The 18,203-nt window shown below is 37.7% G+C and overlaps 1 protein-coding gene across 1 annotated transcript in view; it reads right to left on the reverse strand.

Annotated features, from left to right (window-relative positions):
• Positions 1-1,664: 1,664 nt before the first annotated feature.
• TBC1D31 (TBC1 domain family, member 31) overlaps positions 1,665-18,203 on the reverse strand; it is a 22,359-nt gene continuing 5,820 nt past the window's right edge. Inside the window, 18 exon segments of the mRNA XM_009706242.1 lie at positions 1,665-1,810; positions 2,520-2,636; positions 3,570-3,720; positions 4,141-4,335; positions 5,367-5,507; positions 7,168-7,260; positions 8,200-8,335; positions 9,507-9,659; positions 10,277-10,509; positions 11,494-11,673; positions 12,265-12,398; positions 13,411-13,544; positions 13,815-13,961; positions 14,064-14,143; positions 14,978-15,148; positions 16,346-16,546; positions 16,783-16,942; positions 17,368-17,519. Of these exon segments, the coding sequence (XP_009704544.1) occupies positions 1,665-1,810; positions 2,520-2,636; positions 3,570-3,720; positions 4,141-4,335; positions 5,367-5,507; positions 7,168-7,260; positions 8,200-8,335; positions 9,507-9,659; positions 10,277-10,509; positions 11,494-11,673; positions 12,265-12,398; positions 13,411-13,544; positions 13,815-13,961; positions 14,064-14,143; positions 14,978-15,148; positions 16,346-16,546; positions 16,783-16,942; positions 17,368-17,519 (2,724 nt within the window).

Genomic DNA, 18,203 nt, shown 5'->3' on the forward strand with positions numbered 1-18,203 from the left:
TGGCTCTTTTCTTGGACCCAAGGAACGAGCCTCCCCGGCCGGGCCCCTGCGCTTTTAGCTGCCACAAAACCGTACAGAAGCGCTCTCCGACCCCTCGGCTTTGTTGAGCCACGATTTATTTAGTTCCAGGGCAGGGCCGGTGTCCCTCAGGGAACTCAGTTCCGCACCATCCCATCCATCGTTCAGAAGCGCACTGCGGCAGAGGGGTTTCCGCATCCCGGCTGTCTGCGAGCCCATCTCAGTATCTGGGGACGGGAAAAGGGGTCCGGCCCCTGCGGTGGGGTACAGGCAGGACTGAGGGGTCCCGCAGCCGGGCAGGGGCTAGGAGCTGTGGCGGGGACACGGCAGGGCACTGGTGCCCGCCTGCTGGAAACACTCTGGTGTATGCACGTTTACAGCTGTAACACTTTTACAAACCACGTGTGTACACGTAAGGCCCAAGGTGCTAGCCAAAAACTTGGTGCATTCATTTTTTCCCTTTAAATACAGAAGCAATCATATGTAAATGTGGAGACAGTCAACAGAAAAAGGCAATTTTCTCACCTCCTCCTTCTGCCTCCCAGAGATGATCTTCACCTGTTGCATTTTTCTCCCTTTGAAAAGGAACAATGCCTCTTCCCCGCACTCTGTTGAGGGCTGCAATGAGATTTCCGTGGATCCCGGTCTCTGCTAATGTGGCTGTTTCTGGTTCTGGACACAGAGGATGCGAACGTGAGGATGACTAAAGTACCTCTATGTGTTTAGGTCTTCATGTAAGTTAATGCCAAAGAGGGAGGCTGCCCTCAGCCCCAGGTGACAAAGGGTTGCTGTTTAGAGGTATCGTCCTGTCCGGGTCTGCCCTGCGCACAGTGCTTCAGCACCCATGGGGCACCAGGAGCAGTCCCGCTCTGATACTGCTGCCCCAAAGAGTGTCAGCAAAACCCCACAGGAAACAGACCAAATTAAGTTCCAGGTCCTCATATTTTTACACAGCCAAGTCTACTCCTGCATCAGCATTGTGTGTAGCAATTATGAATGATTCACTTTATTTTACTTTGCCTCATTCTTTTTTACTGTAACATCACATAATGTTCTACTCTTGGGTCAAAAATATTAGCCAGTGAAAATCAGCCTAGCACCATGAAAAACAGTATATTTATTTAGATCCTCTCTCCCCTTCCTTCTCATGAAATGAACCTGCTAATACGTATAACAACTGTATGTATCTCCAGCAACAGAGGCTCCACAGCCTCTCTGGGCCTCGTTTTCAGTGTTTGGCCCTCAATGGAAAGGGTTTTTTCCTCTAATTGCAAATTTCCCTGCTGCAACTTGTAGAATTCACTTACACATCATTGACAAAACCAAAATTTCAACACTGGTTCTTTTCTTCAAGTCATGGCAGCCACCAGAACAAATAAAGTATACAAATACTGTAAAAGTAATAACTTCATGGTAAAAAGTGAGTTTATTTTAGAAGTAAAAATAGCATTATAGTTACTAAGAAAATAATGAGAAGGTTACAAAAAACATACAATTTTCTATCTAGCATTTTATTTTTATGTAAAAATATTTCCAAAGGCCTTTATAATAAACAATCTAGAATCAGTCTTTAATCACACTATACATATTTAGCGTTTCACTGATTAATAATTTGAAAGTACAGCTGAGGTCCAGAGCAAACCATTTCAGAATGTCCACTTTGTAGCTGGGAAACAAGTTGGTGGATGTCTAGTTCGAGCCTGTGAGGTAAGCTTTTGTCTGAGCCGTCTGACTTCTGCCATCAGTTCCCGCTCCTGGCATGCCAGTTCTTCCCATCTTCTGTCTAAAGACACTTAAGCACAAGAAATTTGGACTTAATATTGCAACTAACGGTTTTCCATAAATACTATGAATGTTTTTTGGAAAACAGGTACCTCCGGCATAGAAATGCTATCTTTTATTAGTACCACTATATGTGAGACAGCCTCAAGACCTGTAAAAGCAAGTTCTTTGGAAGTGCTACCTATGTTTTGTTACAAAAAGGTCAGATGCTGATGGGTCGCTATGGCAGGTCCATAGATATGTGTTTCCCATTGCGTGCAGAGTTTTGTACGTAAGATGCATATGATTTTAAATTGTGCTTTCACTGGCCACAGTGGCTAGGACAGGCCAGAGGAAATGGTTACAGACTAATTCCTGACTATTACTCTCTGTAAGCTTTTGATGAAAGACGGTTCTACATCTTAACATCCCCAAATCATACATAACTATGAAGGCAGAAAAAACACAGGTAAAATGATCAGGTCAGAGGGGGATTAAACTAGGCTGAAGTTTAACAGGACCACTTTCACAATGTGACACACTTCAGGCACTTCCTATCCATGCTGCCCCTGGTAGCAAAGACTTTTTTTCAGGTGTGAAATAGAATACAACAATAAACTGGTTTACTGTCCACTAAACACCTACACAACTAATAATGACTCAGTTGCACAATGAGGTGTTCCAGTAATGCTTCTGAATTTAAATGTGAAAGAAAGGAGAATCCTAACTTAGAAACTTACTGTGCAATGATGACTCCGACACAGACAAATCATTCAGACAGACGTTTCCAGACCTTGGCACCTGCTGGAGTTCTACCCCTCTCTCTGTATGTCCAGCCTTTAAATCACGCAGTCTCTCTGGGAAACAGAGAGAAGGATTCTTTGTAAATGAAAAGTGTTTAAATTTCTAGTGAATTTTTCTAGCTTGAGGTAAAACAGTTTTTCTCCAGGAAGCAAAACTGGAACAATCACTCACCCCAGCTAATGGCAAGTACAATTTGCTCAGAATTAGAAGTCAATGTTTCTACTCTATGGGTCAAAGCTATGCATCACTGCATTTCATTTTAAGAAATTACAGCTCCACATGTGCTGTTTCATCTATATAATTAATCTTCTGACAAATGGGCCACTAAGATCATGTGTGATCTTAGGAATATGGCTACTTGTACTTGCAGTTTTAGAAGGAGACACCCATTTTAATCATTTGCAGTTTCAAATTACTCCATACTAAAACCATTAGGTAAATAAGGGCAAAGTCTAAAAAAGTTTGCCTAAAGCAATATTAATCACCTAATCTTAATACTAATCACTAATCCTGTGTGAGCCTTGCAGAGATGGGGGAATAGGAGAAATATCTGCAAAAACCCACAAATGCAGCATTTGTGAAGGATGCACTGGTCAGTTCTGGAAGCACATAAACGTTTTTTTTTCCTGTGAACACTTTGCAAAGTCACTTATTGGTATAATACTGGATGTCATGACAGGGCAACACTATTTGCCAGAGGACTTCTAAGCAATGCTGTTTTATGATTGGCTTAAGCTGAGCTAAACCTGCACTCCTATCAAAAATGCCATTTTATTGCTGCATCTGATAGATATGAAACTGAGATTCCTTTCCAAGTCTCCAAGTCTGGCCCGATACATTGGTTTCATGAAAGAATACTGCCAAAAAGTACTTATGTAAAGAAGTTAATCTCAAGTTTACTCCTAATATTGGACACTTAGTTTGTATTCAGTTGCTGAATGCTTCATGCCAACGTCCACACAGAACTGCATTATCTATATGCTCACCAAAATAGCCATCTTCTCTTTGCCGCTTTTCAGCCAATTCTAATGCATCACTCATTCTGTCTTCTAAAAACTGCTTCCTGTGTTCATCGGCAGCAGCAGCAGCCTTCTGCTCTTCCTCCAGTTGAGCTTTTTTCTGTATAACTTCTTCCCACTGTGCAATAGAGATATTAAATGTGTCTTCAACAGATGTGTTGCAAGGAAAAGCAACAAGTAAAATCATCTGGATTATTACAGATTACACTTCACCTTTAAATCAAAATATATGTTATTAAGCTGAATGAATGTTTCTTTTTGAAAAATTTCTCATTCAAACACCTGGAGAAAGGTAAAAGTCTTGAGTCAGAGAAAAAAAATGAGAGGAACTTACAGAATTAGGAATATGCTTTCCTAAGCCTAAAATATTCTCACCGATTTGCTCCACTGCTTCCAGAAACTTCTAGTCAAAACAGGAAAGGAGACTCCTAACAAAATATTTCTTCAATACCTTTCAGTTTTATGCTCTACCAAGTTATGGGCAAAAGACAGTTACATTTGTGCCAGTCCAACTCAGAAAAAGAAATAATGCAAATACCTTTTTTTCTTCTGCTTCCCTCATGGCCTTCAGCAGTTCAGTTTCTTTCACTCTGTTGTCGTGCAGGAGCTTGGCTATCTCTTCATAACATTTCTCACGGTTCTGATCATCACGCCTTAGTTCATGTAACGCTTGCAACCTCCAGTCAGTGCCAATGCGCTTCTGCTCTGCTTTGGCTAAATTTTCTTCAGCCACCTAATAAAACATTTTTCTTACCAGCAATCCATCTAGTCTATTTCAAGCACATAGCCTTACATACAGATAAGGTAAGAGGAACTGAAGTGTTCTCCAGTATCACTGTTAGATGCCGCAAGACTGTCCCTGCCATGCCACTCCTCCATTCATTACAGCAGGCTGTCCCATCTATCAGGGCTTTTCTTCTGCTGCTTCTTCATCCTTCTTATTCTTTTCCTTGCTGAGGGTGTTTTTTTGTTTCATTTTGTGGTTTGTTTTTTTCTCAATCTTTTGAAATGAGGCATCAACTCTCTTCATGATTTTGGGGATTTTGCTTTCTTAGCATGGATTTAATATGATTTACAGGTGCAATTAACATAAGATTGATACCTGGATGCCAATACTGCCACCCACATCCATCTGCTTCCAAAGATCTAATGCTGTTTACAAAAATTCAGACCCATATGTTTATTTCTAGACAAAATATAAATGCAGATGCCAAGCATATGGGCAGTGGGTTAGCTGCAACTATTTTTCCAACTATGCAGTTACAAGTTCTGAGCTTGAAAATCTGAAAAATTCCTAATGTCAAGCTACACACATTCATTACCGTGATCTAGAAGACAGCTTCTACAGCTGAATTTCCTGCCAAGGACTACCAACTGAAAGTTCCTTTGAGGCTTACTTTTGTTTTGTTATGGTTACAGATAAAACATATTCCTTAACAGGAGGATGACTTATTTTGAAAAGCACTTTTGAGTCTTACATGCCTTCTAAGTTCTGAGAAGTAAAGAAAAGTTAATATTGATGGCAGGCCCAGAGAATTTCAGTATTATATATCCGTTTGGACACTTCAGTCAGATTTTTGAAAACTTCAACACTTTAAATATACTGTCATAATCTATTAATATAGGTATCTAGAAATTAATTTCTTTAGAAAATATTCTCATATTAACTTGAACGAGTTAATTGCAATTAAAATACTATTAACTTGTACTAGTTAGCACAGTAACTACCTCCCCAAAGTACATGTTAAGATCCAATCATCTTACTATCTGAGCTTTCTGTTTTTCTTCTCTATCTATTTCCATCAATCTCTGAACAAGATGATCTTCCAGATCCACCTTTCTTCGATGGGCATCCACCTCTTCTTTCATTTCGTTTGTAACTGCATCTTGATCTTTGATTAGTCGCTGCCAAACACACAAATGTAAATTATTGTTGCTAAGATATTAAACTACATTTGTAATTCTGTCTCTTTAACATTTACTAAAATTTCATTAAACTAGTATTTGAATATATCCACACATCTCATACATATTATAACTGTCCAAGAAAGTGATAGTCCCTGCTGTTTTATCCACTTGGAATTACACTAAGCCCGAGTCATCACAGTGGTCTTGCAGGTTGATACTGATGTAATTCCATTCCCTGGATTACAGGGGAGCATAAAAGCAGAATTCCAACTTAAATGAATTAGATTCATAATGAAAACATTCTGCACTTTTATGGCACATTTTAGCCAAAACCTCAAAATGTTTCACAAATATAAATCATGTTTCATGATACAGGGACTTAAAATAAACACATCTGCAGCTTGAATGCAGAGATGATTTGCCAAAGTAGTACGAATCAGCAGTAGATCCAGAAATAGAATTTTAACTCTCACCATCTTTTCTTCACATTCACCAGGGCACATCCACATAGTTTTCTGGAGAAGACATAACCCCTTCCCAGGCCTGTGTCAGCAGGGTACTGCAGCAAAGTTAACATACACGGCCTTCTAAGCTTGAACATAGACCCTTACTGATGGCAGTGAAACAGTCAGTTTTGAGCATGGCAGGGAATGCCTGTCTACACAGACTCTTGTGGGCAAACACATATCCTCAGTTAGTTAAATAATTGCTACCTTTCTAGCCTAAAGAGGATGATCACTGTAGAATTACTTCCCTTAAATATGTGACTTTACATGTACTGGAACACAAATGAGCTTAGCCTGCTTTGCATTATGTAGCCACAATACAGCTGGCTGTGTATTTAATAAATAAATGCTAAAAGAAATTTAGCCCAGTTATGCTCAGCATGGGTTATAAAAAGTCTACAGCCAAAAGCTTTAAAAATCCAAATATAAGCAGACACATGCTTCAAAATAAGGGTTAGCTACCTGGATGTCCACTTCTGCTTGCATTCCATCAGATCTGCACATATGCAAGATGGGGAAATGTAGCTGTGATTTCTAAACACTTAACTTACTATTTCTAACCAAAACGGACATTACTAAAGCCTTCTATTGGCAGCCTTGCTTTTCAGTCATTTGTAATAATTATTTAGAATAATTAACTCATATTTAACTTTAAACAGTATTATTGATTAAAACCCTTTATTACTGAATAGTGGTCTTTCTGAATTAGAAGTCAGTCATTTAAGAAAGGAATTGCACATTCCCCATGAATCATCCATTCCTTTTTGCTTAACAATGAAAAAAGGTCTAATTGCCAACATCATCAAGTATATCAATCTGCTATGCTGTTCCCTCCAGAAAACCTAGATATATCTGGATATCACAGATGAAAAGGTGGGAGTTTCTGGGATGAGGAACATATTGTTATAGACTTATTTCCATGTTCCTCACTTCTCTCAACCAGCTGAGCATACAGCTAAACCCTGCAGCAACAAATGATACCTCTGCACAGGAGAAGAATAAAATGAGGAGGATATGGGCATTTTCTCCCAGAAAAAAAAAAAGGTCCCCTTTTTCCTCACAAAGTCTGGTTCAATGAACATAACCAAATCTGAGAACTGCAAAGGAAGAACCATTAAATATAAACATCTGTATAGTTCCCTAATAATTACCTGTTCAAAGAGCTGCCTTTGTGACTCAAGTTCCATCCGTCGTACTTCTACATCTTGAACAGTAGCAGCTGTTTCCTGCTCTCTCATGGATGCCTTGAGGAGAAGAGAAACACATGAAAATACAGTAAAGCAGAAATTGTTCTCCCTTAAAAAAACAATATCAAAAAGAATGTCCAAACCCCCAAGCCACACCCTGCTTCTAAGTTCTAGTTGACTTTCTGTCATACCATTAACAACGGAAAATATTACATATCAAAAGCACAGGGTAAGGTGGAAAAGACGCACAGGAATAGTTTTGCATCCAGCCAAGCATGTTTGGGAAACGTCAGGCTTGATCTAGTGCTAATAACCTGCCAGATGCAGCTCCAAATTGAAATAAGGAGTCTCTGAACCTAGAAGACTGAGGAGGGCAGTACACAGATAGGAACATGGCCACTTTGCACCTGGCAGAACCTGTGCTGAGCTTGAGCTAACAAATCTTACAGTGCCCTGACTGCAGAAACAAACATGCAGCTGCACCGCACTCTGCAAAGTGTGGTGCTGAGACACAAGGAACGGCCTTGCAAAGACTCAATTCATGCCCACGAGGTTCAAAAGCTTCCATTCTCAGCATCTGCATGCTACACTGCCTGAGCTAGTAGCATGGGAGCAGAGCCAGGCCTGGCCAGAGGCTGCCGTGGAGCCTCTCAATCAATGGCAGAGTTAATTTGCAATCTGGACACAGCCCACAGACAGCTGAGAATTCACTAGTCCTTTAAGGAGCTCATTACATTTTTCAACACTGCCAATACACAGATGAATCTAGCTTTTCTCAGGAATTTTGCCAGTTAAAGCAAGCTAGTGGAACAAAGGAAGTGCCAAATCAAACTGTTAAATTATGCATTTACCACTTAAAGCAGTCCATCTCATGCTAAGTAGACCTCTAGGCTCACAAATCACAGTATATCGACTGAAATTTTAGATATGCTTTTTTTCCTTGTTTATTTTCACTAATAAACATTCAACAAAAGAATTGCTTGAGCAATACTCAGCCTTTCTCGCAATTTCATCATCAAGACGTTTCAGTTCCATTTGACGCTGATCTTGCTGGTATTTCAGAAAACGCCTTCTCGAAGCATCTAGAAATCGTAGTTCCTTTACTTTCAGTTCTCTTTTCACAGCAGCTAGTCTTCAGAGCCAAAACAAATAGAAACAAGGGAACTTGTGTATATAGAAGGTTAGTACCAAAGAGCACAAACTTGCACTGATGTTATCCTTTAGTTACTATGAGCTAATCTCTAGCTTATGAAGGTTAGGACTGTAGCTTTCATTCTTCTAAGTTGTCCAGTTTTCATTTACAAGACAAAATTAAATTCAGAAGACACACAGACATCCTCTAATGGCAATGTCCTCAATTAAGCTTTGACGTCCTGTGCCCTGTTTCTGTTCTACTTTAATAAACACTAGTTTACTATTGCAATGATCCAGAACTGGAAACTATTCCTTAGAATAATTGCCAGTGTCCTGGTACCTCTTTCTGCACAAAATTAGTACTAAGTTTACTTGGAAAATATCAAACTCCTTCAAGGAACAAAACCACAAACTCAAGAATTAGTTTGCAAAGAAAGGCTCACTGCTCTCTTTTAAAAAAAATCCCCAACTTACTCTGTAGGTTACAGATGTTTAAGAGAAGTCCTTGTAGACGTGGTGCTTAGGGACATAGTTTAGTGGTGGACTTGGTAGTGTTAGGTTAATGGTTGGACTCGATGATCTTAAGGGTCTTTTCCAACCTAAATGATTCTATGATTCTATGATTACTTGTAGTTGATCTAAAAAACTATGGAGATGTTAAAATTCTCTTAAACCTTCACAACTACAAAATGTACTAACAGTTCAGCTTCAGTACTATCACAACTCTTTGCTCAGCAACTGATATATAAAGCAGTCTTTTTTCTAAATCCACTAGAAATACAAGAGTGTGTAGAGTCACTCGTACTGTAAGTGACTCTCATATTTGCAGTGTGAGTCTGCCCACTGCGCAAGTCTGAAGCCTCAGTGTGCAAACAGACCGCAGTTGACTGCTTAAGAGCATTCACAATCCGAAGAGACCAGACAAAAGGCTGGGAGCTGAGACAAAAATATGAAGTGATTTGGCCTCTAATCTGCTGTATTCCCTCAGGCAAGGCAGTAATACAATCCAGATCACTTCATTCCCACACCAAAATCTGAGCCACCAGACCACACTGTTTTCCCACATTACAATTTCTACAAATGAGTGGTTATTTCTCCCTTACTCATGGTTAAAAATGTAATAGCAGGATACAGTAGGCAGGCCCCTAATGCTTCTTATATTACAATACCTCTGCCTCTGTTCCGCCAGCTTCTCCTCTTCTTCCAGCAGCATTTTTCGCCTCTGTTCTTCAGCTTCTCGAAGTAATTCCTGCTTTCGATACCAGGCTTCATCTTCTGCTTTCCGTTCCTGTGCCTTAGCTTCTAATTCATGTGCTAATTGTCTAAATGGAAGGAGATCACATGTTCATAATTCAAGCAAGTATCAAGAAATTACTCGATTACTTAGAAATTGATGACTGTACTAGCAAAGAACTGCTGAAACAAGATGTCATGAAAGAATGTGGCATCCCCTTTATCTACTGATAAAGTACATGACGAAGAGTTACAATACTGGCTGTTACAGACAACAGGGGATTTCAGATGAGCGCAGGTATTTTCTTCCTCAAATTCTTAACAAAAACTAGTTTCTAAAGGTGCCCTAGCATCATGGTACCCACTGATTTCAACAGCAAGCTACGAACTCCCGGCCCTTCACAAAGTTAGACACTACAAGGCCAACAGAGGTTTAGGCTCTCACTTACAAGCTTCCAAGTTTGAAGACTTGTGGCGCAATACTTTCTGTGAATTCACAAACATTTTTTGTTTAAGATAAGACAGCCGATTTAACTTAAAAACATGTCAAATGAAATAACTCTTAACCTTTAGCAGCTATTTAAAGTCAGCCTCCTGAATTTTCTTAATTGTCTCTCTTCTCAAGCATACACATATGACAGAGAAAGGCAGCTGTGTCCACCTGTCCCTCCCAGTCTGATACTGTCTTCAACTTTCCCATTAATACCTCTCTCGTAAGTATTCAATTTCATCCTGTCTGATCCTCTCCCGTTCCTGAGTTTGATAATCCACAATGAACTTGGGATACTTATTAAATACAGGGTACTGTCCTTTTGTAAGTGGTATGAAGTCATCAAGCATACGCTGTGGATGGATATCTAGTGGTGTAGCCTCCATAAGATGATAAGCTTCCTTAATCACAACGTTAATGTCCAGGTTGTTACGATGGTGAAAGAAATACTGTAAGAGACATGCTTCCATTTACATTCTACAAAAAATTAAGCAAGTTTTTAATATATCTATTTGGGAATAATTAGGTAAATTAGCAAGATCTATATTCCAAAAGTTGATTTTAAAAGGGATTATTAAGTTACCCCTACCCACTAGTAAAATATCACCAGCTCAAATGACTTGACCCAAACCTCTTCAAGTTGTAAAAGTATGCTCTGGTTCTTTTCCTTCCCCACAAACAGCAGTTGCGTAAGGGATCTGGAAAGCTAGGTGTGAATTTAGAGTATCCAACTGCTCACACAGACACTCCTACCACTGGATAAACCTCCCTCGACTTTTGGTGTTCAGACATGAAGCTTGGAAGTTCCCCTTCTTGCAGGACTATTCTTCCTGTCAAAGATCCTATTCACCACAAAAATCTTGAAATTGGTTATTATTAAATGTAGCAATAATGTTGACTGTTTGATGTCTGTCAAACTGACTGCTCACAAGCACTTCTTCAAGGTGGAACCCTTTGTTTGCCTACAGAGATGCTTTCATATGAAAAAACCTGCTTCTCCCATGTAAGGCTAAACATTAGGAAACATTTTCATTTAGCTTCAGAGAACGTCAAATAATACTGCCTAATTTTGCAAATCTGAAAACAAAATAATGAAACAACATAACAGAATAACTGCGTCTTGTCTCCACAGGGAGAGACCACATTAGATCCCCAAAAAAGAGGCAGAACTATTTTGTCATTGATGAATGACTGATGTTTACAAAATGGCTTTTAGTGGCGTTAGAAAGCTTTAAAGATCTTGTTGCATGAAACCGCAGAAAATTGCTCAATATTTTACTCATTTATTGTTTATTTGTAAGGTACTAGATGACACTATTCAGAAACATGTAATAAAATATTAACGTGGAAATGAAACATCTCCTAACCTCCATAACAACAGATACAATGTTTTATGTGTCTCTCTAGGTACACTTTCATATGAAGATGTTTACCTCAAAATCTGCTGTTTGATTACAGTGAAGCAAGGAAGCTCTGGAACATATAACATAGGCAACAACAATCATTAGAAAGTATGAAGGATGGTTGGAGAAGATATTGTCAAAGACTTTCAGCCATTCTTCTCTTGTTAGAACCTCAGAGAACAGTGTTTCTAGAAGAGGCCAAGCATAAACCTACATTATTTGAGAAAATTGACAAAATAATCCATTAGTACAATTTTACCATTCCTTTTAAAGAAATAATGTGAATTTTTCTTGCCTTATAGCAAGAATATATTGATTTATGAAAGAAACAGGAATTAAACCAGAATATTTGAAGATAGGTTTTACCACCCACTATAAACATTCAAAATTAATATGGAGTGATTATAAGTAAATTTCTTATTTCACTGGATGTCTAAATCTTCTGTTTAGATTTGTGAAGCTAAAATCATCCCTAATGATAAATAGGGATTACAAAATTAATTCATCCTATCTATGTCCATTAAAAAAAAAAAGTACATTTATAATTTGGTGAGCAGATTTTCAAGCAATGTGGACTTGAAAGCAAAGGACTTCTAAGAACTACACTAGCATGTATATGAGATTTATGAACATGGAAAAGGAAAAGCTGCAGGAAAGCAATGATATGTTCTTTACACTCCCATATAATTCACTGTTATTTAATGAAAACTCCCTCAAAAAAGAAGTACGTCAAAATGAAAGACTAGTACACTATCATTCACTGCAGTAAATTTTACATACAAAAGTTGGCTAGATTATTACCTGTGAAGTTACATTGTATTTTATTAAATGCTGAAGTAGTTCTTTGTCATGATGTGCCAAAACATTTTCCATCATACTAAGGACATTAACTGGAGGATTGGGAAAATACTCAAACCAATGCTGACAAAAATTAACTGAAAGAGAATAAAAAAAACCCAATACAATCCACTGTAATCCAGAGTGATAAGACTCTTGACAACCTTAAGGTTTGGTTATAAAGGCTATGAATTTAAGAGGTAGTTTTAGGCAGCAAAACCTATTTAAGAGATTCCCACCTCTCCTCTTTCCTAGCATTTATTCCTAAACCATTGCCAGAGTACACTGCTTCTCCAGCTGCACTGGCATGAGTGTTTGTGCCAGTACACTGTGAACCAGACAGGGGAACTAATCTGGCTCAAAAATAAAATGAAAAAAATTCTGCATGCTGTGGGACTAAGTGGTCAGAGGCAGATGGAATACTTAAACCAGTATTTCTGTCTCATGAAACTACAGCCTGGATCAAATAATTTTTAACATACTAAGAGTAATTTCCGTAAATTTGGATACTTACTCACTAACAGCATGTGTTTGCAAAGTGGGTACGTATGCTTGGCAGCACATATCTTCTGTAGATTTAGCAGCAGCTGCAACAACTAATTTAAGTGTAAAGCACTTTAATTTAGAATGTTTCTTCAGAAGACAGCCATAGCCAGTTTTCAGCCAAATGTCTAATTTTGAGTTACAACATGCTTAGGACAACTAAACACAGTAAAACCTTAAAAGAGATCATTACCTTTTGACTACGAGGGAGTGAGGGAGTGGGGTGGGTGGGTGCAACTACTTTTCCCATGTCTCAGAGATTTTAGTTATGATGATCTAATTACGCTAGATACATTTGGTTTTGCTGATTAGACTTTACAAATACTGTTAAACTGCTAACTTTTTGCTAGAAAAACTGCAAAAGGAAGTCTAATATCTTGACTTATTTACAAGCAGGTTTTTGTTTTAAGCATACAGTTGCTACATATTAATTCCTGGCAACACCTTTAGAAGAGAGCCTGGTGACCTCTTAGGAAATACCTCATTCATTTCATCAGGAAAAGCTTTTTTGCATGGAAAAGCTTAAACATGTTGCAGTATATTTCAGTTTTTAAAATCATTGCTTACCTACTACTGTAGCAACAACTTCAAAGCAGATCAGTTGGTTGTTCTGGAATAATTTTACAAATGGGAATGCTAGCAAAGGAATATAAGGTGTCTCAGCAAAGATAGCAGACCAGTGAGCTAGAGCTGATAAGGTCCTGTACACAAAAGCAAACAAAGGTGTAGAAAACATCGATCCAAAACCAAATAAAAATATAATATGCATTTTAGAACCACAACATAGAAAGTCTGTAAACTTCAAGATAGACACAGGATTACACAAGTTATAAAAACAAAATTGCATGAGAGCACTACTATTTCATTTTAGAATTTTCCTTACAGCTGATTCCAGCTATTGGATACACTTCAGATCACTACATGAAAATAAAAATCTATAATATTAAAATAAATATAAATAAATATTTTACCTTTGTAAAAGTCTCAGCAGTTTCCTACTTTTGATGGGGTACTCATTCTGAATATTAACAAATGCACTGTGGGTACCCTTATCTATCAGGGTACTGAAGGCTAAGTGGTTTTCAGGAAGCTGTAGTAAGGAACGCCAAACAAACATCCTGCAATTAAAATGTAGACTTAGTCAAGCAACTTGTCTTTCATAGGCCAGTAAACACAAGCAGTTTTATTTTGTGCAAGCATGAACATACATATAAATATACCTGTACTTTGCTGGATATTCTCCAAATCCTTTCAATAAGGCCCACAGACGTTTCTTGTTTAATCCGCCTGGTAATTCATTCTACAACACAGGGGATTAACAATAAATGTAAGGATTTCTTTTTCATAATCTCTTTCTTTGCACTCTAATCAATGATAGCAGCTAAATATTGAAGTTCCTAACATAATATCTAAAAAAATAAAATAATGTGTACTCCTATCTGTTACATAATCCTAGGTTCATCTTCTACTGAACTCAAAGAACAACCACCACTGATTTCAGTCAGGAGCAGATTAGACCCTAACTGACTAAATTATACATTATTAAATGACGGATATAGCCAAACCATAAAGAATATTGACATAAGGAATAGATCATATTGTGATGAATGTTACAGGAGGATATATATATAGATACAGATATGTATGTGTGTATATAAGTGTGTGTATGTGTGTATATACATGAGAGTATATATACATACGAGATGCAAGATAAAAACAGGGAGAGAAGATGGCACGGTGATGATAGAAGGGAAATAAATTTAACAGTAATGCATCTTCTAAATAATTAATAAAAAATGAAATGGCTTCTAGGCAGACATTTTAGAGGTGCTAGTTTGCTAGTAAGGAAGTAGATCAGATCTGGTAAATACCCAAATGTGTCACAAGTTGCTTGAACAACTTCAGAGGTACCCCAAGCTGACCGGAGGCAGCTCGGCCTGTGTCACATAATACAGGAGTATGGGCTAAACAGGGAGAGGAAATGGTATTAAAACTTCCTTAATCCCCTCTCTGCTCAAACATCTAAGTGAATAAGTGCCTGAACTTATTCTTTAAACTAAGTAGCTAAATATTTTTTGCAACGAAATTTAAATGCTGCAGACTGGAGAACAAAATATTTGCAACTTCTTCCTACCTCTTTATTTTCAAGTGATGTGTTCACTTGCAGTTTTACCAATCTGGTTTGAATTTTGCTTCCTTTGGATTTCCGAGGCCACTCTGACCTTCCTGAAGTCACTCTTGTTATCAGTTTATTTGCCTCTGAGGTGCACTTGGACCAATCTTCTACTACTTTGGATATGGGTGGCTAATATTAAGTGAAAATACCTCAGTTAAAATCTTGCACAATAGAATAAAAAACACTATAATTTGATGTTTAGTCTATTTTATATGCCGTATTTTTGAGCTTGATGGCCACAGAAAGAATAGAGACACATTTATACCATAAATAAACATATATGGACTGCATACTCCTGAATAAGTATGTCAGTGAATAAAACTGCTGTAATAAACTAGAAAGACTGTGAGAAGGTTTACGTAGCTTCCAAACCCACTCAAACATGTTATTTCCTTGCTTAGCAAACACTAAAATATAATTGGGATAGTATAAATGTGTATCATGTATGGTTCAGGTTATTTACTTTAGTGTGTTTCTCAATGCCACTAAAATAGTTTGCATTTCTATAGCACCAGTTAAAAAGAATACAAAAGACTTTTACAAACTTTAATTAGCCTTCAGTGTCAGGAAGGTATTAATTCAATGTTGGAGATTAAGAAAGCAAGTAACAAAGTGGATATTCCAGTTCATGTCAAACCGGCAGCAAAAGTGCAAATGGAATGCATGTGTGACATCTTTACACATCCTTCCTCAGCTCCAACTCCGTCATTATCCAAAGCTGGTTACTGTTTACTTCAAAGACATGGTGATTAAAGATATATGGAACTCTGGATTTGGAAACCTGACTCCCATTAATAAATTATTTTAATAAAATAAGAACTGGTATTTAGAATGTTTGTTATTTAGGAAGGATTAGGAATATGATTGTGCCGTAATGATGGATGCTGGTATCCAATAACACAGTAAGAAGAACAAAATCACAGTAACAAAAACACCATTCGTGCCTGCAGTTTCAGAGAGCATCAGTTGCGAAACATTTCCTATAGGAAATGGAACAGAAACAGCACAATTATGCTGTATCCATCTCCCCCGAAAACATCATTACAAAGATAAATTGGTCCACACAAATTGCTGTAGAAAGAAATACCATTTACCTCTCCTCCCAACACCAGAAACACAGTGATATATATACTTTAAAACATCGTATTACCTGACAGGCTGGACTAACTATGAAGGGAACTCTACAAACCACTTTTTTTTTATTTGTAGTGTTAAATACAGCACTTCAACACATGTCTGCAAACTACTGCTGATACAAAAGCTACGTAGACAAGTATCAACTTTAATGGGATTTAGGGATGTTTTAAGAAATGTAAAACACTCTACCTTATTTCCTTCTTGAGTCAAAGCTTGGACACTATATAAATTAAGGCTACCATTTTCCATTACTGATGCAATATACCGTCCATTGGGGCTAATTGCTGCTGTACTAATTCCCTCTTCATTAGTCCCAATGTCAAAAAGAAGTTTGCATGTTTCTATGTTGATAAATCTCATAATATTATCTTGACTTAACACTCCAAGGACCTATAAGTTAAAAGGATTCAACAATTAATACTGTCAATGTAAAACAAAGAGGAATACCCAATTCAGCAATGACATTCCATTAAGCTAAAAGAGCAACTGAGGAAATGTTTAGCACTGTAACTTTCCTTTTGTATGGTATGGACCCATATCCCCAGTGTCCCGCAAATGCCCTGAAAGTATATGTGTTGAATCAACTAACCAAATACTCCAGTCTTAAGCTTGGTAAAAAAACTGACCTGATTGGAGCCCCCATCAAAACTGTCAGGGAGGAATTCCAGATGACGGACAGCTCGTACTTTTGCAGGCATCTGAATTATTCTTATCAACTGCTTTGATTCTAAACACCATAAGTGAAGATGATTTGATTTTCCACCAGCTACAAAAATCCGGCCATCTCTGGATCACAGATGAGGTAAAATTTCCATCAGAATACTATAATTTAAGGCAGTATTAGCTAAAAAGAGAGAGATCATACATTCCCTTCTATGCCCTCAAATCACTTTTGAATCTGCCATTATTCCTGTCACACTCTCCTGAAAGAGCAAAATAGCTCCTAAGTAATAGAATTTGCTTCTGTAAAGGATAGTATAAACCTTATTTTAGTGGTCATTAAAAATCAGCTTACTTCATTTCAACTGTTATGGAACTGTAATAAAAACTGCTATTGATCCTTCTGAAAGTATCAGTCACAGTAAAGTTCAAAAACTTATCACAGTATATAGCTCAACACTTCATAAAACATTACAAATAAGGAAAGAAAACCTGTTTTAAAACTGCAATTTTTGTAGTCTGCCTTTAGAATGTTTAAAATAGCAATTTACCTGGTAACTGCAAAGACCTTATAAAGTAATACAGAACCCTCTACAGGAGTTGGCAACTGGTATTTACAATGCAGAGTATCAAATTCCCATGCAAAAACAGAATTATCTTTGAAACAGCTGAGGATGGTGTTACTCAATGGAAGAAAAAAAACCTGGAAGAGTAGGGAAAAGAAAAAAAAAAAAGGAGTATGTTGTCAAGGAAGTACCCTTTAAATTGGACCAAAGTGCATGGCAAAATAAAATACAGCAAGAAACCATGACAGTATCGCTATTACTATAACTGCCTAATGCAGCTGCAACGCAAGGCTTAGATCCCACAGGCAGCAGGTTCCCTTCCCCCATTATAGCCTAGGCAGGCCCCCTCTGCCTTGCACTGGTTCTGAACTTGTTTTTGCTAAGCTAGTTTAACTCACCAAAATGACACAAATCTTTATCTGTGTTATTTCTATGACTGTGGAGGTTTCTGATGGTGCCAGAAAGGATGTAATATAAATGGTGGAAACATGAACCCAGGAGCAGGAGGGGATGGGAGACATGAGCCAGAACCGCTCACTGAGCAACTGCTTGTTGCATCTCCTGCAAACTAGCTTCAGCATTCAAATAGTACCAAGAACCTGCAAATGGACTCTATGAAACATTCATCTTAAAGACTTAAACTCCTTAGTTTTATGTACAACTATTAAAAGTAAAAAATAATGGAGAAAGTTTAGCAATGTATTCTCCAACAATGAAATGCAGATTTTACTGTGAGAATGAATGAAGATAAAACTGAAAAGCTTGTAAATGTATTTTTTCAATTGTTCTGAACATGTTTATTGTTTATGTGTAATCTCTTC

Source organism: Cariama cristata, unplaced genomic scaffold (genome assembly GCF_000690535.1).
Source record: "Cariama cristata isolate BGI_N322 unplaced genomic scaffold, ASM69053v1 scaffold29798, whole genome shotgun sequence".
Taxonomy (NCBI): domain Eukaryota; kingdom Metazoa; phylum Chordata; class Aves; order Cariamiformes; family Cariamidae; genus Cariama; species Cariama cristata.